The following is a 23,946-nucleotide window of genomic DNA, read 5'->3' as shown; positions in this document are numbered from 1 at the left end:
AATCCAATTAGCTTCTGGTTCCTTGTGATTTAACAACATATTTTGGAGTTTTTTTCCTACTCTACAATTGGGCCACAAAACACACCCAGGAGCTTTAAACCACTTGCTGGACACTGTTGCCACTTCATTGTCATTAGTAAAAACAACAACTGCATAAGACATATTTAATGAATAAAAATTTTAAATACTAAAAAAAATAATTTAAAGCAAACATTTACTTAATTATATATTACTCAATTTCTTGTCTATATATCAGTTAGACATTACAATTGCAATGTCTAACTCTGATATATAGACAAGAAATTGAGTAAGATATAATTAAGTAAATGTAACTCAAGTTATATGATCAAGAGCGGCCTTTTCTGTAAATTTAAACTTTACAATAAAGAAATAATGAATTTGCAGTTAACAATTTTACATAATAAACTGCTAAATCTGCACAAATAAATTATAGCACTTGTAAGCAAAATAAACCAAAAAAGAATAATAAACATGTTGTATATGATATATATTAAAAACAATTATAATATAATAAAAATTTATTTTTTAGTTCATATTGTCAAGAAGTATAGAAATCTAAAATATAATAGGAATTCAAATGTCTGATAATGGGAAAACAACAAAGGAGGAAGAATATGGGAGGCAACAACATTTAATAACACCATCAGAGAATGGAACTGTATGCAAGGTGTCACTGAGACAACTAACTTTGAAAATAGAGAGATTTGAACTAGCAAGTGGCACGTCATAAAAATCTGTTTGCACTGTAAAATGTCTGGCTAAGAGTAATGGATTTCTTAAATCTTCTACTAGGATGTTAACAATTTGATAACATTTGTGTTCAATCATTACCAAGCTATCACGCAAACCACTTGAAAACCTTTGTAATGGCAGACTTTATATTGTAAAAAATTACCATGATTTGGTAATGGTCCACCACAATATTGAAGGAAAACTCCATCAGTATGCATTTTTTGTGTATGTTCAGCTTTGTAATCAGCAAGTCTGGAAGCAATTTGCTGAAGAGGCAAATACCCACTTCGAATTCTTCTTTTTAGGTGTCTTAGTGCATTTTCAAAGGGAAAAGCACAAAAATTGCCAAGGGATCCATATTGCAAACAGTCGTTGTGGAGATGTATAAGGGAATGCACATTATATGTTATAAATGATTTTCCATACAAGGTAATAGCCTTTGTAACAAATATTTTTAACAGCTGACCACAAAAATTAATAACTTTGTGTTCTTGAGATCTGCATAATAAAAATATTGAACTATGTAAAATAAGAAAATGCTCATAAACTGGTTGACTGAGAATATCACACAAAACAATAGGTCCTGAATAAAGGAGAAATGATCGGAATTCTGTAGCTTTCCACTTCTTCATACTCTTTAATGAACGAGGCCGTCTGTTAAAATCAGAAGGAAAGAATGACGAAATATGGATTAGGCGATCTGATATAGTTTTCAGTGATTGTGAAGATAACTTGACACTGAATGGTCCAGAAGAAAAAAAATTCAGAAGTCTTCGAACAACCCCCAAACATACAGAATGCATATAGTCATTTGGAAAGCTATTAATCGGATGAATAGGAATTTCTAATAAAGGTGTGTCCCCATTATGATGACTTTCATCTTCTTTCGAAATGAAACTTTCTAATGTTCTAAGGGGTGCATCTGGTTGTAAAAATACAACCTTGCTATGCCACTCAACCTCTACAGTACACTTATCACAGCTGGAATAGCCTGAATGGTACTTTATGCACTTAATAAATGCACGTGCAGGGGCATCACATACAAAATTAGTTATATGAATACTGCATAAGTGTGAGTTGATTGTAACACCATTGGTTTTAATATAATTTATTTCTGTCACAAATTGGGAAAAAAAATCATATAAACTGGGTTTTCCTTTTCCACAAAAAATGGCAACAACTTTTGGCGACATTGAATCACTAACTTTTTTAACTTGAATAGGCCAAAATGATATTTCAGAATTGTTATAAAGTGGAAGACCATCAATATTAAATTGCAAAGATATAATTGATGGGCTAGAAACACTAAGTGTTTGAAGAAATGGTTCAACACCAAGATACAAAAATTCTCCATTAGATACATTTCTAATTGTTGCAGATTTTGAGTTCAATAAGGTTTTGAAACAATTTGGCAAATGAGGATGATAAGGTTTTAAAATCAATAACAGTTTGTCCATTGTTGAAAAAGGTATATTGTTTTCAATTGCACAATCCCGTAACTTAATTAGCAACTCAAATTCACTTGGATTTTTTTCCCCAGAATCTGCTGGTAGAAACTTCATCACTTGAAGAACATAATAAAGGCTCAAAATCAGAAATAGATTCTGAAATTGAAGAATTGGAATCAAAAATAAGATTATCAGACTTCTCCAAATATGAATCTTCATATTGATATCCTAAAATTAATGGTAAACACAGTTAAAAAAGTAACACAAATAATAATATAACAACATAATACTTTAAATAAAATTCAAATAACTACTAATATAAGTAATAACACTGATTTAAAAAAAAAGATTTTATATCAAAGCATTTGAAACTATTAATAAAACAAACCGTCTGTTATATTCAAACAGCTACTGACTGCAATGGCAACTTTTCTACGAATATTTCTTGAAGAAGACATGTTATTTAATATTTGTTACTTGATTAAATTATTCTAACATAAATGCTAATGTAACAATGATAAGGAAGTTTAAATAATTTATTATCATTAAAAGTAATCATATATATATATATATATATATATATATATATATATATATATATATATATATATATATATATATATATATATATATATATATATATATATATACATATATAAATTTATCATAAGTTAACTCTTTATGGTCCATTATATAGTTAACTTAGTATTTATATTTCAAAATATAAAACTTTTATATATATTGAACATTCTTTAATAAAAAAACTTAAATATAAAATACTAAATAAATATAGAATATCAAGAGATAAAAAAAAATAAATTTAGAAGTTAAACTTACATTCAGCATATATACAATAATTGTATATACTGACATTATAACAAGGTCAGCATTTAACACTTTTTAAATGCAAATTTTGTATTAGAAAGATAGAATAATATCATAATTTATGACATAAAAAAGTTGCTTTTAATTCACCGAAAATTGCTTAAATCTATAATTTTGATTCCCATTTTTTTATAATAACAACTTATAAAAACTTATAAAAGTGATGTACTGACAATATAAATAATAAATTCTAAACTTTCTGAATCTGCTCGTTTATATAAAAAAAGCAAAGCGTGCTGGCCATATTTAACTAACGGTAACCGATAAAAAAAAATAAAAACCTAAGCATTTTAAAATACCTAAAAATACGTATTTTAACCTTGAAATATATTTTGTAAGTTTAAATACGTAATAAAACGTATAGATACGGATTAAGAAATTCGTACTATTAAATAGGGTACTCTATTTGTAAATTTACGTATCTTACGTATTATTTTGCTTGAATACGCATTTAGTACGTAAAATTTTGTTTGGGCAGTACTAAATAGCTTGCAAAAAAAACAAAATACTGAATTTTTAGATATTGAATACACTAGCCAATCCCTGTCGATGTCTTCTCCATTTAGCAACTTAGTTTTGTAATTGACAACTGTGGACCGTCTGCCTGAACTACTGTCAATAAGAAAGTTAATATTTTTAACCTGCACCACCAGTTCCGCATCTTCTAAATGGGTTGAATCTATTATTCTAAATTTTAGAATGTGGGTTGTATCCACGCCAGATGATGCTTTTTCTCATCCGATGATTTAGATTAATGGGTTTTTACACTAATTCTAAATTTACCGAAATGAGCGCGGGGTCTGGAACTAAATTTCACTAAAAAAAAATTTTTTCAACAATTAATAGGAAAACAGTTAATCGAATACGTTTTTGAACTTTGTATTCAGATCAATTTATGTAATGTATTCTTATTGAAACTAATATTTCCCAATCATTATGTTATAAAATTCTCTTTAACTGTTGCAGTTCCAAGTAAGTATACTGCTTAGCTACACTCTTTGCTCTATATACTAAAAATGCTTTTTATTTTTTGTTTTGTTTACAATACTATGATGATTTAAGAACAGTTTTACATTTAGTTTTTAAATTATGAAAGTAAAATTTTTCTTCAATGGTAATTGTATTTTTTATAATTTGGTGAGATTCTATTTATGATGCCTTGATCTTGTTTTTGTTAATGTTCACTTTTAACTTGCCTTATTATCTAGTAGTCTTAAAGTTGAGGTTTGGGTTAGGTTTGAAGATAAGGTAGTATTAAATCAGCAGGATAGTGTAAAAGTTAGGCTGACTGACACATTTAGAGAAGTAAAAGGCTGAAGCTTTTGACAAGTTTCCATGTATTTTTCACAAACCTCCTAGCACTTTCTCTGTGATCTCCAACATAAAAAAGGTATGACTGCTCATTGACAAACTCTCCAGTGCTGACAGAACAATATTAATCTGAGTATTAAGCTTCTTATTCTTCAGATCTTTAGTTTCTAGAGCATCATATGACTTCTTTAGCATCTTGGTCTTGACTCTGTTTCCATTTCCATGTCCTTAAGAGCAAAAATTACTAGCTGAGGAATTCTTTTTTTTTAGGGAAACAAACTCTTTCAATTCATATACTATCTCTAGCTGAAAAGTAATCAGTTGGAATCCTCTTCTACTTCTGCTGGACTTAAGCTGGAGGCAAGTTCTGTCTGGTTGTCACTGCCTGATAACTCTAGTTCTACCCATATGGTCACCCTCTTGTTTCTTCCTCTTTTTTTTCTGCGTTGTTGCTTGTGCCATTTTCTTTAGCTTCTCCCTTCCAAAAGCAAACATTTTCTCAAAATCTTTGGTTACTTTTTGTCTCTCCTTAGGCATTATTTCAGGAATTTTACATTTTCCCTCTTGGCCTCATTATCCCTGTCTGTTTCACTTTTGATAAAGTCAAAGATATTTATCTTGTGAATGGAAAACAGGACACAGCTCTCCATCAAAAAATGTTTCATCTTCTTGTAGCAGCTAAGGTAGATCCAGAGTGTTAAGCATTTTTAGGGTGTAGTAATTATTGACCATCTTGATGCTCTGTTCAGTGACAATTAACGTGCTGTCAAATACAGCCTGTAATAAATTTTATGTATTTATGTATACACTTAAATATACTTATTTAACAAATACTAAAATTAGATTTTTAATCTTATGTACCTGATGTTTTTGTTCAGATTGAGCCAGTAATTTCTCTTAAGTAATTCACTATCAGTGGGAAGCATGTTGGGAACAAAGCTCTTCAAAGGGAACCATAGTAAGTAGAACTGTCTCATCTTCTCTGTGGCTTTTATTGAATCCCCTATATCTGTTTCTTGTGGGTTAATCTGATATTTAATCTTTGGAGAGAATTTCTTAAAATAGAACTTTATTATTTAAAAAATCTTTAAGTTAAATCTTTAGTTAAGTACCTTATAAATTGTGTGAAGCTGAACACATTTCCTTTCAAAATTTTAAATTGTGATTTGTTTTGTTTGGTTGTTTTTTGTTTTTTTTAATTATTTAAACTTATTTGTAACAAAAATAAAATTAACTACCGCATTTACTTTATTCTATATGGTTAGTTGTTGATAGAAATAGAAGCTTGACAACAGAAGAACTAGTTATAATTATTTTATGTAATGATTTATTTATATAATTATAAATTTATTTATTACAGGGTGTAGTTAATAGATTTATAATTATGTAATACATAGTTATAAATTTATCAATCACACCTGATTTTTACAAGACGTTTCTGCAAAAAAAACTTTTTAATGAGAATTGTACATGGTGTTTCATAAATTTTGTACATGCTTTTGGTTTTAAAATGCTCCTAATTACCAAATATATTTATTTAAAATCTATACATATATAAAGTTTAATTATTAATTTAAATATATAAAAAAAACCATGGCTTCATGACTTTCGAAATTTCAACTTGCTAAGCAATATTACTTGTTCAGATGCGAGACACTTCATGATGAATGGTATTACAAACCATCATTTGTTCTTATCAGGCCTACTCTAATCAGCACAAACTGATACTCTGTCCAATTCAAAGAATGGAGTTAAAGTGTGTTGTGGAATAATATTCAAGTGGTCTAATTGGTCCATACTTTGTTGACATTTCAGTCACAGTTGGTATATATCTACAAATGCTTGAAGAGTTTTTATGGCCTCAAGTTAAACAACATGGTATGTACTTTCAACAAGATGGGGCATCTGCCCCTTATTCCTGTCAAGTAAGAAGCTGGCTTGATCAAAAGGTAGACAAGGTTCTTTCTCCTCCAGACTTCTTCCTTTGGGGCTACTTGAAGAATATTGTATATAAGGACAGACCCAATAAAATTGGTGATATTTGTGAGTGGATTGAACAAACGTGTGCAGAGATAAACATAGACATGTGCAGAAGAGCCTGCAAAAAAAGTAGTAGTTCATTTGAACCGCTGCCAACATCTAGATAGTAAGCAAGTACCAGATATATTAAATTTATTAAATAAATTTTACCACTGTTGTATTATAATTATGAGATGAAGTTCACTTAAAGTATATTTATCGGTTAATTTTGTATTTTACTCTGTTATTAAATTTGATTTTTATCAGGACCTTCTCTAATGCTGTATGAATGTTGCATGTTAGTGTAACATCTTGTTAGAAGGATTTTCTGATAGATTGATGTATTAATTAAGTAATAGTTGTATTTTTTTGTCTGTATTCTTTTCTTAAGTGTTTAAGGAAGAATTTAATTTTCATTATGCTACCCAAAATTTATTGACTTCAGCTAAATAATTTGGGATGAAATTGACTTCATATCTTCTGTAGGGGAGAGGAGGGAGCATTGGCACGTTATAACAAGAAATTAAAAAACAAAAAGAATATCAGAAAAAATTGGAGGTTAATAACTTTCGCTATTTTTTAAATGCATTAGCTATGTTTTAATATAATTTATGTTCAGAAATACTAATGGTTAAGTATAATACTTTTGAATTTTCTAAAGATTAAACAGATTTTAAAATGAATAAAATATTTTATAACATAGAAAGAAACATGAAGATAATTTATTTAAATAACAAGTATTTAAACAATTATATTTAAATTGCATAGTGCATAGTTTATACATTAGCAAAGCATTTGAGAATAAGAACCACATTGTAAAAAGTATATTTTACTACACTGTACCAAGTATATATGTAATCTACAAATCAGATATTAAAAATTCTGTACCAATGCTACCCGATTTCAATGTACCAATCCTCACCTTTTACAAATGAGTGCTTCAAAATGAAATATTTGTAATAAAAAATTTTTAATTTTTTAATTTTTTATGAGTTTTAGGTTTAAACTTTAGTTTAAAAAAATTAAAACATTAAAAAACACCCTTAACTTAAAAGTATTGTATTCACCATACACAGTTAAACGTGAAAAAAATTCAACCTGGCGGCAAAATAAACAAAAGGTACATTTACAGGTAACAAATGCTTAAAACCTAACAATATTTTCTGTGAAAGAAATGATTATAAACAACATTTGGTATCTGCATTCAAAAGTTGAAATTGATTTAAAATGGCTGAATATTTGCAAGTCTACCAATGCTCCCTCCTCTTCCCTATTGATTTTGTTCCAAGTTTCCCTTGCAGCATCTTTAAAATCATCTTTTATTCTACATCCAATCTTTGGATACAATATCTATTATATATCTTGAATTGGAAATAGGTTATGATAACACTTATATGTAGTTACTTTCATATTAGAGCTTAAATTTTTTTGGATGTATGTTTTCCGTCTTTATGTTGATGGAAGATGATTATGTTACTGATATTGTTAACCTAATTTCCTCTTCCAAGGTGCCATTTCACCAACGTAAACTCTTCAGTTCACTCTACTATAGTTAATAAAAATAAAAAGTCTATTAGGTATTTTTGGAAAACCTGCGAATAACAATTGCGCAAGTTTCTGTACGAAAGTTGATTTAACCAGTTTATTGTTTTTTAATACAAACATTTTACAAAAGTGCAAAGGTTTTTATAAGAAAAATACCTCCTCTGACATCGTATAATTTTTCTTTTTTTATATTTAGGTGATTAACAAAATACAACTGTAGAAATCGTTGTTAAAAAAATTTGGTGCAAGAAACAACTGAAGCATCAGAAATCCTTTCTCATATATCATCTGAAATATTTTGTTTTTTTAAAGTGGCTCAACAGTTTTCACCAAAACTTGTATTGTTTTTTGTTTCTCAAATATTTTATAACGTTACGATTCAAAGATATATTATGCTTGCTGTATTTTTTTGTTTTCTTTATATCTTTATTAAAATTACCTTACGGGTTTTTTTTAGGCATCAAAAACCCAGCCAAAAAATATAAATAAATAAAAATGAATCTTATTTCAAAAGCATTCCTTATTCTGAATCCGTATAAATCCGTATAAATAATATCGGTTCAGATTCCAATTCGAAAAAATTGCAATCCGATCCGAAAGTATCGAATCGGATTGCAATCCGAAAAAATTTTAACTAATTATTTTCCGATTCATTATTTTCGGATCAAATCAATTCTTAAGTTATTTGAACCGTTTAGCATAGATAATTCGGTGCACAATCCGCAATCCGATAAACAGTTACGAATCGGCGGTCTCTAGTTTTTTTTTCTTTTAAATTTTCTAATGAGCTAAAATTAATCAGCTGATGTATTCGAGTACTTTTATTGCTTGAGGGTAACGGGAGCCACAATAACGAACAACGCAGCGCTTCAATTAAATTAGATGGTGGTTAGGAAAAGTGCCATTAAATTAAACTTGCGGTGGTTGGGAAAAGTGCCGAGCGTTGTGTGTCGTGTTGATCCAGCTTAAGCTGCTTAGCTTAAATCTGCAGTTAGCTCAAACTTAGGTTTTTCAATTTTTTCCTTGTTTTCTGTAAAGAGGTGAAATCAGCGACCAGGTTTTTCATTAATATTTAATTAATAATTGATAATAGGATATGTGGTGACTACAATCTTTGCTTAAAATCCTATTTTTGCTGCATTTCATCGTTTAATTGGTGTATCGGTTTCGTTCTCATTCTTTTCAAGAACATTTTCCAAATCATTCCTAAAATAGATTGTTTATTTTGATATGGTTTCTATTATTTATGGTTTTCTTCCGAGAACAAAGTATAAGAAAAGAAGATAAACATGTTGTATAACTGAATCGCTAACTGCAGAAAGGTTACAAGTCCACAAATCCGGATTTTACAAGAAAGACAAAAAACTATTTTGACACTTTATTTTCAAACTTAGGTTTTTCAATTTTTTCCTAGCTATTCAACGGTAAGTGCGTAAGGTAAATACATAATTTTTTTAATGTATTTTGTTTTAAGTGTAGAACATTTTTTTAAAACATGGACACGATCCCTTTCTGCAGTTAGTAGTTCTATTACAGAAGCTATTTAAAAGAATGACTGAAAGAGAATATCAATTTAAAATGCAATTAAAATTTCACATTACTTAGAAATTAATGTACAGTTTTAATTGCACTTTAAATTGATATTCTCTTTAATCTGTATTGAAAAAATCTTTACATGAAGAAACCATCCTACAGTCCCTACAGTTAAAGCGCAAAAAAAAAGAAATTAACGTGTTTTGGTTCTTCTAAGTTTGTATTCAAGAAACATAATGAAATGCATGTTGAACTTATCTTATGGCAGCAATGTATTGAGCGAATTTGATATAGCGATGTAATTTGCGCAGCATAAAAAAAATTAATGATTTATTATAAAAAAATTCGAAATTTATAATGAAACAAAAAGGTGTTAATACCAACCAGTTTATACTTAATGAAGACATACAGGCTAATTGAGTGTAAACGAATTATTTTGTTCGTAACTATTAGTATTGATAGTTAATTGCTTTTAAAGATGGTTTGTTTCCTTTCCTTTTTCTATTCCTTTAAACTTTATACACGTTTTTTTTTTTTTTTTTTTATAAGAAACTAAGCAAATGAACTAGCATTAAAAAGTTTCTTACTTTAAGGATACTTTTTTACAACTCTGGTACTAAAAGTTAGGGTTAGAATTTCTTAAGTATCAAAAGACAGAAAAAGTACATAAAATGCAGTTTGAAAACATGTTAACAACTAAGATAAAATGTTTTACAGTCTAAAATTATTTGAATTCTATTAATATCATTCAATGTAATATAATCCTCAGGTCCCTGAACAGAACACAAACTAGGAAATAATCCTCGTACTCTTAATGAAATAAGTTTCTTGTCGAAAAGTAACTTAGTACTAATTTGACCAAATAAACTTTATAAAAATCTTGTGACCAAATCTAATACAAAGTTATTGCTTTTTAAAGGTACGTGAGAGGGCTAGGTTGAACTCGGATAAGTGATTTAACCGTTATAACCTTCATTCGTAATCTTTCATGGCATCGGCAACTGACAATTAATTAGCAATTAAAAAAAAAAAGAAGTTAAGATGAATTTAGTAACGTTGGTTAAGTAACGTAGAAATAATTTAAGGTAAAACCCATCAAACAAATAATACCTATTGTAAAAATTTGCAGAAATTGTAAATGACCTAAGGCATGGCTAACAAGAGGCCAGAAAAATATGCAAAAATGGATGATGAGGTAAAGGTTATTTTAACTCAACATTATGAATCAGGTATGACATCTACCTTAATGGAAGACAAAGTCAAAGCAGCAGCTGCTGAAACAAACCTTCCAATAGAAAAAGTAAAGGTAAATAATGTTTTTTCCAGTTGAAAACATTTAACAAAAAACATTTAACAATAAACTAAAGTTTTTCACACCATATTATATCTCGCATCATGTAATGTATTTTTAATAGAAATGGATTGGTAATCAAAATGCCAAACTAGGGAAAAAGAGGAAACAGCCTGAGAATGTTTCCTGCGAAGAAGAATATAGTTACAAAAAAAAGGCTGGAGACAGACGGCTTACTGCACAGAATATGTTTTACAGCCAATTGTCTAGAGAAGGTAATATTTTAATTTATTGTGTATAGTTTGTGATGGCTTACTGTTTCTAAATTACTTTTCACTATAACTACCGACTTAATCTACAATTTCACAAATATTGTTTACTAAGGTAGGTTAAACGGTCTTGGCAATTCTATGAGAAACACATTGGTTTCCAATGAATGGAAAAAGTTGAGCCCATCAAAGAAAGAAAGATGCGAAGAAGAAGCGAAACGAATTTAACGAAGTCGACGTCAGAAGTATGTCAGAAAGTGAAAAAAAACATCTGTTAAAGAAGCACAAAAAGAGACTTCTAAATGAAGTTAGTTTTATCTTCAATTGGTTTTTCTTATTTTTGAAAAATTTAAAGTTTTTGTAGTTAAAGTTTATAATCATTAATAGATTTTAAAGCTATTGTTTACATTAGAATTTTCTTTTTTATTTAGATAACTGTTCTTGAACAACTTGGCGTTGATAGTGCTAACATATTAGTTGATGAGAACAATGAGATTTCTTATTATGGGTCTAAACGAGGGATAGAATGCCTAAACAGCAACATCAAAATTGATATTGAGATTAGGAAGTTCTTTGGTAAGTTTTATAAAAATTAACGAAGTCATTTTATTCTAATATCGCAAATTTCATCAGCCTTCTTATTAGTTTTTTTCTTTTATATCATGTTAGAGATTAAAGAAAAGGAGCCATCCTATTCTTATCAAGATTTGCAGGATCTGTTCAACAAATCGTATGGTATAGTAAAATTGTTTATTTTTAAGATATTATACATCGACTTTGTGGTATATAATTCATCAAATTTGATTTAGAAGTAAATTTTTGTGAACGTGCCACAATTCTAACTAAACTTTACCTTGCTTTCAGCTAAAGCAATCAATTGCAAAACTGCAAAGGTTCCTTATTTAAAAGGGAACTTTATTATTCAAGGGATCCCAGAGGATATTGAGTGGAGAAAAAAAGATGGCAGCATTAAAAAGCCGTGCGATTACGGAAAGAAACAAATAAATAAAATCATGAAGATAAAAGAACAAATAACTTTTGTTATTAATGAAAAATGACATATTATTTATTGTTAAAGGAAGTTTTACATGGACTTCATGAGGCTCAAAAGAAATTTTACATTTTAAAAGAATTACTAGAGTATTATAAGTTATACACAAATATTTACATATTGAACAATAAAAAACAATTACTCTCTAATAATTAGTACAAAAGTTATAATCTGATTCAGAGTCAGAAGATTCTGAGTTAGAAAGTTCCAGCGACTCTTCACTATCAGATTGGTTAGACTCGCTAGGTAAAATAACGTTAGTATTGATGCTGCCAAGATATTCACACTGTGGAGCACTAAGAGCAATGGGGAGCTTGATACCAAATTTCTCATACACATTTTTATCAGTGTCAATTTCATGTTCCACTTGCATTAATTTGTTTTTTAATAATGCCGATAAACCCTTAGAATAATTGTCAATGTTAAATGATAGTACTTCACACTTTTGCGTAAGTACAGAAAGTAATTCTAATTTTGAATCCAAAAGACTTTGACACTCAGTTTGAAGCAAAGACCGTTCTTCTTCAGATCGCAATAAAAGTTCTTTTAATTCAATAATACGACTTTTTATATCAAAAGAGATTTGTTGTGATAGCGTTCTAGTTGCGAATTTATAAAATATTTTGGAGTTTGGATCCTTTACACTTTCAAAAGTTAATGGTTCCAGAGCAAGGTCAACATGCTCTTTAATAAGAGACAACTGTGCATTATACTTTGATAACTCTATCTTCATTTTTTTTGTTTGCTGGTTAACACGCTGTGCCAGTCGAATAGCTTGCTTCTGTCCAACTACATGACAAAGCAAATAAAAATGCATAAAAAATGATTTACTAAGTGAAAAGTTAGTTTTTCGTATAATTAGTTTTAGGTAAAACCAATCGTAGATCATTTTTACAACTTCATTAAGTTATCTAAACCTCTAATGTGTTTTAAAACTAAACTTTGTAAATAATTACTAAAAAAATATTACCAGAGTATCTGTCTTTTAACATCAACTTGAGGTGGCGTTCCATTGACAATGAATGCAGCTTCATGAGAATAGAATCTCTTCTTTCTTCTTCAACAACTTTAACTCCTAATATAAAAGTGGGATTTGAGTTTTTCCATCTTTCCTTGACATTATTTTTTCTTTCAATTTTTGAAAGTCTCTCATCCAACCTAAAAATACCAATAACTTGATTATTCACTCTGCAGAAACTGAAATAAAACAAAACTAAGTTTTAGTAAAAAAGACCAAAAAAAAGTCCTTAATCATCACATTATCTTAAACCTTAAGTAACCTTATACCTGCATGCTTTAGTAATCAGATCTCTATGATTTTTTCCATTTAACTGTGATGATGCAATTGAGTTTCTACAAAAAAAAGGGAATTTTGGGAAATTATAATTTTTTGGGAGATTATTGTTAAATTAGGGAGGATTATTCTTTACATGCATTTAAAGAAAAAAAAAAACACATTACACTGTACACTTCAAAAAAATTTTATAAAATGTTATTAAATTTATTTAAAAGTATCTTCATTGAAATTAAAAGAAATGAAGCATAATCATGTTTTTTAACCATTTAAATCACAAATATTGTCATGAAAAATACAACTTTAAAAATATTTTTAAACAGTTTTACATTAAAACTCAACAAATGACTAACTACCACCTCAACTGAAAGTGATCCCATAACAGACGAGCATAGTCAACTTCCCAGGAAGACGTTGTGTAACATGATACTAAAGATATATCTTATATTATACACGTATATATTAAAAAATTATTTGACTTCATAAAAAAAAACTTTAATAAAAATTTAAGGTACCTTTTTTTGCCTCTAAAAGTTCAATCTGCTCTCTTTTCCATTCCTCTACAAGTGAATCAGTAACAATAATTTCGGCTGTCAAGAGAAAAAATGTTATGTATAAATTTATGATTCAGCCAACCACTCTTTTTGCATCCAACCTAACTCATTTCTATGATAATTAGATAGGTGTTGATTTCTATAGTACATATAAAAATTAATTTAATTGTTCAAATCAACAAAATAATTTAAAATAAAACTTACATGGTAGTTTCCCAGTCAGTTCTTGCAGTTCTGCTAAAGATTTTTCTTTTAAAATTTTTGTCTTTTTTAAGTTACATTCCAAATACCTGCCTGAAAGAAAAAGCTATTGTGAAAAAAAAAAAACATTTACTGATCATTAATAGAGATTTTTTTTATACAAAGCCAATCTTAAAAAAAAAAAAAAAAAAAAAAGCATAAACAATACCTTGATTTCGACTCACTCTTTGTGCATAATGTAATAAAGCTTCTGTTAGTAAATCAGTTCTTCTGCTGGCAGTCATTTCTTTTGTCATGTAACAAAACTTTCTTAAATATGACCACATTCTCTCTATACCTTCTCCATCTGTTAAACCAAATCCTTTAACACGCCGAGGAGAATAGGTCATCTGAACATTGAAGGAAAACCTTCATTACTCTGTTATTAGTATTTCAACAACAAAATTTTATATTTTTTTTCATGGTTTAAAAAAGACCAATAAATGCTATTATAATTGAAATTATAACTACCTGACATTTAGAGATATGAACATATGCATGAAAAATGGGTATACCAAATTGAACTTTGTCTAAACAACTGCCAAGGTTGTAACAGTTATTATTCTAAAATTTGAAAAGACTAACCTATATAACATTTATATTAATACATTACACCATTAAATATATTTCGGAATTCTCTTGGTACAGTAAATGATATTATAAAATACAAGAAAAGGAGTTTTCTTTTATACTAATTAAATATTTCATTTTACCTTATACATCATCTGTAGTAGTTTCTTCAACAAAAGAATACTTGTAACTTAGGTTTTAATTTTATCACAAAGCAAAACAATATTTGCTTATTTATAAAAAATACAAAAAGAAGCTTAACCAAATATATTACCTGAAGGTGGTTATGAAGAATGCAAGCTATATCATACATGCATTTGATTTCAATATTAGTTGAGCCAACATATGGTTCAATCATCCGCTTTAACTCATAAACAGCATATGATATCCTAAAATTAAAAAAAAAAAAAAAAAAAACTAGACAAATTCAAGTTTAAAAAATAAAGTTCAATTTTATGAATAACTAAAATAAAAAATGAGCTTGCCTTTCACCATGCTTCAAATTAACAAATCCTTTTGGAAAACCATGTCGACAAATTCTACCAAAAACACCTTTTTCATCATACTTTTCGTTTCTTCCTTTTGATCGTATGTTTTCAATTATTTCTCCAGCTCTGTATTGACTACAATTCTACAAAATGAAAGAAAAAGAGAAAAAAAGTAAAATATAACATGCAAGTATATAGTAATAAAATAATATTTATTGCTTTATAGTTTGATACATTTTTAAGATATTTTACTAAAATATACATTGTCAGACTTCTTAATCTCTTTTGAATGTGCCTCAATAAAGTTATCTACATCATCCTGATCAGCAAATAACAGTGATTTATATTTAGGATTATTAAAACTGGAGCCAGCAGTTTTCTTCCGCACAAATCCAAAGCATGCATCCATACATTCAATGAGTACTCCATTAGAATTAGGCTAAAATAGGTAGATTTATTAATATTTAGGATGTTTGTAACTTTAAAAACAAAAATTATTTAAATACCTATATTTGTGATTAACAAGTAATGTGTTAACACATTTTCTATGAACATATTATAAATAGGGTATAAAACCTCCAAAAAAATATAACTTAAATACTAATTTTAATAAAATAATTATGTTGCAATTACCTTTGGACAAAGTGTGCATTTTTCAACTTGAATCTCTATTGAATGCCTGAAAAACCTATGTAAAAACATCAGTAGAATATAAAATGACATTCCAAATAATTTAAGTTATATTTTAGGCTTTCAATTTTATATCCAAAAAATAACTTAAAAATTGTATTAATATATATTAACTACCATTCTTGTGAAGCATTCTTTATTTATACAAAATACTGCTGAAATTTATTTGACAGATTCATGAGCTGAGAAAAAAGAATTTCACACAGTAAACCACTAACCTGTATTCTTCAAAGGATGAGTTGTTCAAGATTTTATAGATACTTTTTATCTACATGTATAAAAATGTTTTTAGTACTATACTGATTTTGTAAAATATGAAATTACATTTATATAAATTTAATTCAAATGAATAATAAAATCTTTTAATGCTTACATATGTTGGTAACAAAGATCCATTCCACAAGGAGATAGTTGCGCAAAGTTTATCTAGGGAACAATGACACTCCAACAAAAGATCAGAGAGCATGTTAAGCAGTCTCATATCATAAGCTGTGACTGGCTTATTTGCTGAACCGGGCCAAAATCCAACAGAAACAAGTGTCTCTGCCTCACTCTGACATGAACAAAAAACCACTTTCTTTAAATGCTGACGCCCTAAAAGTATATATATATATATATATATATATATATATATATATATATATATATATATATATATAGACACACACACACACACACACATTATGTTATTTTTTATTTTCTGGAGGCAATTTTTTTTTTACTAATTTAAGTAAGTAGCTCATCACCCTAAATTAATTTTCCAATCAGGAAATGTTTAGGAAGGCCTCAACCCCTCTGAATGTAATGGATTCTTGTCAAGTGGTGTATTCAGTAGTGCAGTTTTAAATACAGTATTTAGTAAAACTACCATTTTTGTTTTTTTAATTCACCATGTTTTAGTAATTCCTGTAATATATCTTTCTTTCTCTCTACAAGTGAATAATTTCTAAGATGTGATCTCAAATAGCTGCAAGACAAGATTTGGGCAAGAAATCTTGTCTTGCACTCATTGTAGTGCTAATACATGTAAGCATTGGATGAATTTTCCGAATACTTCTAATGCTCCTTTCAAAAATCTGAATTTAATATGATTGCTGCAAAATTACTAGTCCACTTCAAAAGCTGTGTCTAGATCCAGATTAAATACAATTGGTTGTCACATATGGTACTTGAGTCAGGAATTAAAGCCATTGCTGTTTATATAAAACTTGAAGCCCTCTGAACCAGTACTCAAACTTCACTGTTCATTTTCAATTTTTTTTTTTGTATTATTTGCATATTAAAAGGAATAAAAAAAACTGAAGTGCACGTGAATATTTTCAACTATACAATATATATTAATATGTAAATATAACAATCAGTATACCTTGCAAATCAATAAAAACTATTGACTTTACGTTTTGAAGAAAGGAGTTACAATGCTCATGACCATTTGGAATAATAAGTTGATTATTTGGAAACATTGGAACAAACTTTCCATCCTGTTTCAAATTTTAAAAAACTGACTTTATAATATGTATAATGATTTATTTATAATTCATTCATTATGCTTTTATAACTCTATAGCTATGTGTGTGTGTGTGCGTGTGTGTGTGTGTGTGTGTGTGTGTGTGTGTGTGTGTGTGTGTGTGTGTGTGTGTGTGTGTGTGTGTGTGTGTGTGGGTCGGAGTGTGTGTGTATATATGTGTGTAATATATATATGTGTATATATATATATATATATATATATATATATATATATATATATATATATATATATATATATATATATATATATATATATGCACCCATTTACCTTCCATAGCTGCAGTACATGAAACATATTACAACTGCTATGATGCGATGTTGCACATTCTAAACAGAAGTACTGTTGCCATCCACAATCTTCACAACGACTAACTGCTTTTCTTGGAGGAACTTGATTATTTTTTATGCATATTGTGCATAAAGCATCGCTTGCTAAAAACTGATTCTCAATAAATACTAACTTTAGTTTCTCTCTCACTTTCTCCCAATCATCATCCTCTTTAAGTTTTCGTTTTAAATAGCTTGTTATTGAAGGCTGAGAACATATTTCTGAGGAACCACTTTTCTCGGCTTGCAAGTCTCTCTCATTATCACTTAAGTTATTGTTTATCGATACAGCATTTGAGTTTGAACTATTTTCTTGAGTAGAAACTAAAGCTGGGCTTAACAAACTAAAAAAAATTTTTTTGGTTTTTGATATTCCTGGTCCTCTTATTTTGATTGTTTTTTTAAAGCTGTGAAATCGTTTATTAGGTGCCATTTTGTTTTTCGCAAATGCATTCCTAAAATTTGAATTTTTAGAGAAATCAGCGCGAGTTTAGAATTAGTGTAAAAACCCATTAATCTAAATCATCGGATGAGAAAAAGCATCATCTAGCGTGGATACAACCCATATTCTAAAATTTAGAATAATAGATTCAACCCCTTTAGAAGATGCGGAACGGGTGCCTGCACTGGTCCTTTTACAACAAGCACTTGAAGAATGTTATCTGTGATTCTGGCTGGCCACATTCCGCAATCTTCAAGCGAGTCCCATGATAGTGACGAAGTTACCGCATTTTCCTCGGCACCAAAGTTCTGAAGTAATAACGATGATTATTTTTCTAAATGAGGTTTTTTTCAAAAACACCATTAGTAAAATAATTTTAAAAGTTCATTTTTAATAGTGGATGAAGCATGATTTTTACAAAGGTTTTTAGTTGATCTTTTCCAAAAAATCAGCTAAAAACCTTTGTAATAATCATCCTTCCGGCAGATTTTTTTAACTAAATTCAAAATAGATTTCATTGGAGAGGAGTTAAAATTAAAGTTTTTATTTTAAAACAAGAATTGGTACCGTGAATGGGGGTGACTATGAACGCTTTTTGAACATTTTTGCATCATGGAAAAAAACTGTTTGCCTTATCACTACCATTTTTTTTTGCAACAGAACATTATACTTTTCAGCTTTTTGTAAAAGTTGTAAGCCTGATCAACACTATGAAGTAAATGCCTTAGTTTTCTGGTTTTTCACGAGTATATACGTATTTCCGAAACGGGGTGAAAATGAACAGCCGATTTGGGGTGACTTTGAACACTACACATCGTTTTCATATCCTAAATTAAGGCTATATTACAATAATACAATGGGGGAAAGTACTGTTAAAGATCAAACAGATAACAGAAAGTTTATTGTAAATAGAACAATTTTTTTTAAAATTCAATTCATGTTAAAAAATTAACATACTACTTTTAAAACCTAGTTTTTTTAATATATTTACTTGTATCACAATATTTACAAAGCATACATAAAATAGCACATCAACTGTAACTATCCTTCAATTTCTCAAATGATTCACACATGCTGCATACAAAGTTGATATTTTCAATATTGAGCTCATAAAAATAATCTTTATCATAAATGAGGCCACAACACTGGAGGTGATATGGTGTACTGCAATTGTCGCATTGAATCCATACATCATTGCTTAACTCTACCCACTTTTTGTTACATAAAGCACAGTACCAATTACTATCTGTGTTGTTGTTAAGCTCTGTTGAACTTGATGGCATTGACTTTTCTAAAAAATGAATTCTTTTACCTGGTTCCACCTTTGGACCACGTGGTTTGCGTTTTGCAGGTGGATTTGCGCCTAATCCTAAATTATTTTTTAAAATATCTAAAACTGATTCGTTAAGAATCTTTACGGTGTCTTTACCACCAGGATCTTTATATTTTCCTGGAAGGCGTTTTATAACCTCTGTTTTGTCCATAGGGTAGATCCCCGTTGCTCGAAATTCGCTAATCAGAGCTTCTGGCCGCAAAGTGTTATTCAATTTATTTAAAAGCGTAGGTAAGTTTTCCTTTGGGATTGCTCCTTTGATACGACTTTCTACTCTCCACTTCAAAAGAATACTCCTCCACGACTGCTTTAATCCTCTAAATACAGCAACATTTAGTGGTTGACAGAGATGAGTTGCATTTGGGGGCATTGTTATAAACTTGATGTTATGTTGAATCGTGGCTTCAATAGCTTCAGGAGAAAAATGTGAACCAAGATTATCCCCAATTAACAATGCTGTTCCGGCTTTTGAAATAGCAAAAGGTAAGTATATTTCCATAAACCATCTAGTAAATGTTCTACTATCAAACCACCCATTAGGAGTGATGTCATAAACAGTTCCAGGTGGTCCACCTTGAGTCCAACCCTGGTAAAGATTCTTTGCTTTATAAACAACCATGGGCGGCAAAAACTTTCCGACAGCATTGCCAGAAAACATTAAACTGGTCGACTGCTTTGAATATTGTTTTTTTTTCAACACGGTTTCCATGGCCACGACGAGCAATAACGGATTTGGACTCTGGATTATCTGTTATATTGGTCTCATCATAGTTGTAAATATTTTCTGGAGGTATATCCTTTAACTCTAGGTACAAATTATCAAAATATTTGTTAAGGGTTTCTTCGTTTACCACGGCTCTACTATGTTTCACATTGTCTGCAACCCTATTTGTTCAACAATGTCTCTTCATGAAAGACTGAACCCAATCTACCCCAGGCATATTATTTTTGAATCGAGCGTCATTTATCTTCACTTTATCACAATAAGATTTGACTAAAAGTCTTATGTCCAACGAATCAAATGGTACTCTCCAGTCAGTCATATGAATAATTGCTTGGACAAATAAATTTTCAATTTTACTATCAAGTCTGGTTTGTCCGCCATGCTTTTTAGGAACTTGATCCCCAAGCTTTACTTTTTTATGTAATGTTCCTAATGGAATATTGTACATTTTTGAAGACTTCCTTATGGTGAATCCATGGTTTTTTACTTTAATTACAGCTGTTTCTATGTCTTTTTTTGTGTAGCTTGTTTTATAACCACGACTGTTTTCCTTTCTTTTGTAATTTCGAGGCATAGATCCTAAAATTTACAATGAAAAGCCTAATTTCGTATTAAAAAAAATATCATTTTAAAATGAGCTTTTAATCGGATACAGGCAAGCTATACCTTAAATTATTATTTTATTAAAACATTATGTACCTGAACGTGATGCGAGCCAACTTTAATGACGTTTAAATGTGGGGTTCTTAAGATATTCCTTGATAAGTGAGTTAATTGCTCTAACCACGTAACTTGCAATGTTTATATGCGATGGAGAAAAAGCGGGAAAAGATAATTTTGAGGGCAGCCGAAAATTATCTTCAACAGATTATTTTTAAGGCAAGTGAGTAAAAAAATTCAATTTTTGGCTATATTTAATGTGCTACTTCATCATTTAGTAAAACTAGTACTGGTGTTCAATTTCACCCCGCTGTTCATAGTCACCCCCGATCACGGTACTTTCGAAAACCTTTCACTGTATATTGTATGTAATTTTTTTTTTCAACAAAATGCATATAAACTAACAAATTCAAAATCAAACACAAACCTTAATTGAAGATGGTGAACTTGACGTACTCGTACTTGGTTGGTAATATAAGCGTTTTCTTAGAGAAAAAGATTCAACTGCTTCTACAGGAATGTCTTTTAAAATTTGAGACTGTGGATTTTCTTCTGACATCTTCTGCTCCTAGAGTACAAGTTATTTTATTTTTTTATTATTACTTTTAAATAAGGTTGAAAGTACACCCAACACCCAATATCAATAAAAAAAAATGTTGTAAAAGAAGCACACAATGGTTATTAAGGCTTAACTAACGGTCTATTATCTCTCTGAATTATTAATATTGTATTTGTTAACTAACTTGATAATAATAAATGCACTCTTGTATTTTTTTTTACCTGAAATTGATACTGATTATCGTTTAGATATTGTTTTTCTAACGCAGAGGAAAGTTTACTCAATGCCTTTGCTTGTTTTTTGTCTCCTCTCTCCGTTTCTTATTTGCGTTTTCTATAAAAGAAACCCGAAGGTTTCTTTTTTTTCTGCCATAATAACTCACCCACTTATTTATTCAAATATTTAGCTAACGATTACTTTTAGCTGTAATTGTTTTTTCATTTAAGTGCTAAGCAAATACTTACAAAATCAATGGTTTAAAAAATAAACTTTGGCGCCCCTAATATGTAAATATACAGTTACAATAAACATTTAACACACAAAAACACGATTTAAATAAACAATAGAGTAACAAACTTATTCTTTCAAATAATCACCTAACTACTACTTTTTGATTTAATTATTTTTTTCATTGAAGTGCTGAGCAAATATTTTCAAAATCAATAGTCTAGCATATCAACTTTGGCGCCCCTTATATGTTAACAACTCACTACTTGTACACATTAAAGACGCCAAATATTATTTTTAACTTTTACTTTTTTAAATTTCAACAATTCTGCTTCAAATATACAAATTAGTATTGCAAACTCTGAAGAAATTTTGACACAAGATATTTTACCATTTGAAGTAATAAAGTGTACTTATACTAAAAAAGATAATAATAAATGAAATATTAAGAACAGTAAAAAGAAACAATTACTAATTAAACCAAAAGCAAAAGTTTATATAGGCATAAGACTTTAAAACTCATCAAAACCACATGTAGCCTATTATATAGATGTAACACAAAATACTGAAGAGTTGTATCAGTTACGTAGATTTAAAATTATTGGAACTCGATTGCCTCTTTTATTTGGACTTCAGAAAAAAAATAAATTTATGGAATGCTGGAGTACTGTAAAAACTGCTAAAAGGGAAGATGACAAACTTTTAGCCATTAAAAATATCAAAAGAGGAGTAAAGTTTGAAAAAACTGCTATTTCTTATTTTGAAAAAGTTTCTCAATCAAAAATAATTAAATTTGGTTTCTTTACACACCCTACAAAAGTACGCTACGGAGCAAGCCCAGATGCTCTTGCTGCTGGTGGCTTCCTTTTAGAGGTTAAAACGAGGGCAGAAAACTGTGATGGACCCCTTCAATCGCTAGATCGATTTCCACATTATTATATACAATGCCATTTGCAAATGCCTCGCGCTGACGCTGAATTTTGTATTTTATTATCTTTTCATCCAGAGTCTGCGAGTGGGATATTTTTTAAATTGAAATCAATAATCTACTAAATTAATATATTATTAGACATTTTTGACAATATTTTTTTTACAACAATTTATTTCAGATGCAAAATGTTTAGAATGGAACTATTATGAAAACAAAAAATTTTGCTTGCTCGGAGAAAAATTGCTCGCCAAAGAACTAAACTTTGAAAACCTGAAACCGGTTCGAAATATTCTCAAGAAATACACAATATCAAAAGTTTTATTAAACTTTGGAGAGGATATTGATTTTACTATTCAAAAATAATATATTTTTACTTATAACTCTATTTCTGTTTTTGAAATATTTTTTATCAATTACATAATTTATTCTTTGGTCCTATAGGAGTTTGTTATATTTGTAATATGTTCTGCGATTAACTATGCTAGAGAGATGCATAACTTCAACTTCTAACTCTTGAATTTTTACACTTTGCTCAAGTATTTTATTTTCAAATTTGGTTATGAAATTGTCTTTTTCTTTGATAACAGTTTGCAATAATTTGATTGCTTTTAAGGATTAAAGTTGTTTTTTCAACTCACTTTTGAACATTCTCTAGTTTTTTTAATAGTTTGTTTAAGTACGAACTACCATGGTTCATCTATTTTTATAACTATTTATATTTTGGACTATTGATAGAGCAGTTTTATATCTTCTTGCAGCATTTTTAAATACTAAAATATTATTTGCTTTATTTGTTGTCGAAGTTGCGTTAATATAGTTTTTTTTTAAATTTATAGCTCTATATTAAACTTTTCCAACTGATCTGGAGGATTAATAGTATCTGGTAAATAGTCGGTGTTATCTCTAGTGTTCCTACTCCAATGAGCAGAACATATATGTCCTTTTTGCCAATTCATTCCAGAAGTTTTAAAAGCTTCATGTAGATTTTCTGAATATTTTCACATCTTGGCAATCTATAAGCTGTTATATGATTTCCCTCACTATTTTTAGATCTA

General features: G+C 29.1%; 1 protein-coding gene, 2 long non-coding RNA genes and 2 pseudogenes across 6 annotated transcripts; 2 read left to right on the top strand and 3 right to left on the bottom strand.

Moving 5' to 3' along the window:
- Window positions 1–2,746, bottom strand: LOC149894346 (uncharacterized; annotated as a pseudogene). The gene is made up of 2 exons (XR_016449262.1): window positions 2,590–2,746; window positions 1–2,429 (listed from the first exon to the last, which is right to left on the bottom strand). The product of XR_016449262.1 is annotated as an uncharacterized LOC149894346 (transcript).
- Window positions 2,747–3,618: 872 nt separating this feature from the next.
- LOC149894342 (uncharacterized) lies at window positions 3,619–21,954 on the bottom strand (annotated as a pseudogene).
- Window positions 3,748–8,365, top strand: LOC149894345 (uncharacterized). Its single transcript, XR_016453933.1, has 3 exons — window positions 3,748–4,058; window positions 5,276–5,355; window positions 8,158–8,365. It is a non-coding gene; the product is annotated as an uncharacterized LOC149894345 (long non-coding RNA).
- LOC149894344 (uncharacterized) lies at window positions 11,542–12,132 on the top strand. Its single transcript, XR_016453934.1, has 3 exons — window positions 11,542–11,630; window positions 11,724–11,789; window positions 11,919–12,132. It is a non-coding gene; the product is annotated as an uncharacterized LOC149894344 (long non-coding RNA).
- On the bottom strand, window positions 12,091–18,381 carry LOC149894343 (uncharacterized). 3 transcript variants are annotated; one of them, XM_090092300.1, is made up of 16 exons: window positions 17,737–18,381; window positions 17,308–17,422; window positions 16,315–16,535; window positions 16,160–16,209; window positions 15,885–15,939; window positions 15,514–15,690; window positions 15,249–15,394; window positions 15,038–15,152; window positions 14,665–14,757; window positions 14,363–14,543; window positions 14,158–14,247; window positions 13,915–13,989; window positions 13,759–13,828; window positions 13,393–13,458; window positions 13,076–13,263; window positions 12,091–12,894 (listed from the first exon to the last, which is right to left on the bottom strand). In XM_090092300.1, exons 1-16 carry the CDS (start codon window positions 18,226–18,228, stop codon window positions 12,251–12,253), a joined length of 2,778 nt encoding a protein of 925 aa, XP_089948426.1. In that variant the 5' UTR covers window positions 18,229–18,381; the 3' UTR covers window positions 12,091–12,250. The 3 variants fall into 3 exon arrangements, 2 of the variants coding, with proteins under 2 accessions (XP_089948426.1, XP_089948432.1); XM_090092306.1 differs by lacking the exon at window positions 17,308–17,422 and having other exon boundaries at window positions 17,737–18,380; XR_016453927.1 differs by lacking the exon at window positions 12,091–12,894 and having other exon boundaries at window positions 13,133–13,263; window positions 13,759–13,830; window positions 13,916–13,989.
- Window positions 21,955–23,946: the final 1,992 nt, after the last annotated feature.

The sequence above is a fragment of the Hydra viridissima genome, unplaced genomic scaffold (genome assembly GCF_058129835.1).
Source record: "Hydra viridissima isolate aposymbiotic clone 2 unplaced genomic scaffold, HvirCarnegie_v1 scaffold_1, whole genome shotgun sequence".
In the NCBI taxonomy this organism is placed as follows: Eukaryota; Metazoa; Cnidaria; class Hydrozoa; order Anthoathecata; family Hydridae; genus Hydra; species Hydra viridissima.
This window is presented reverse-complemented; position numbering and strand designations above follow the sequence as displayed.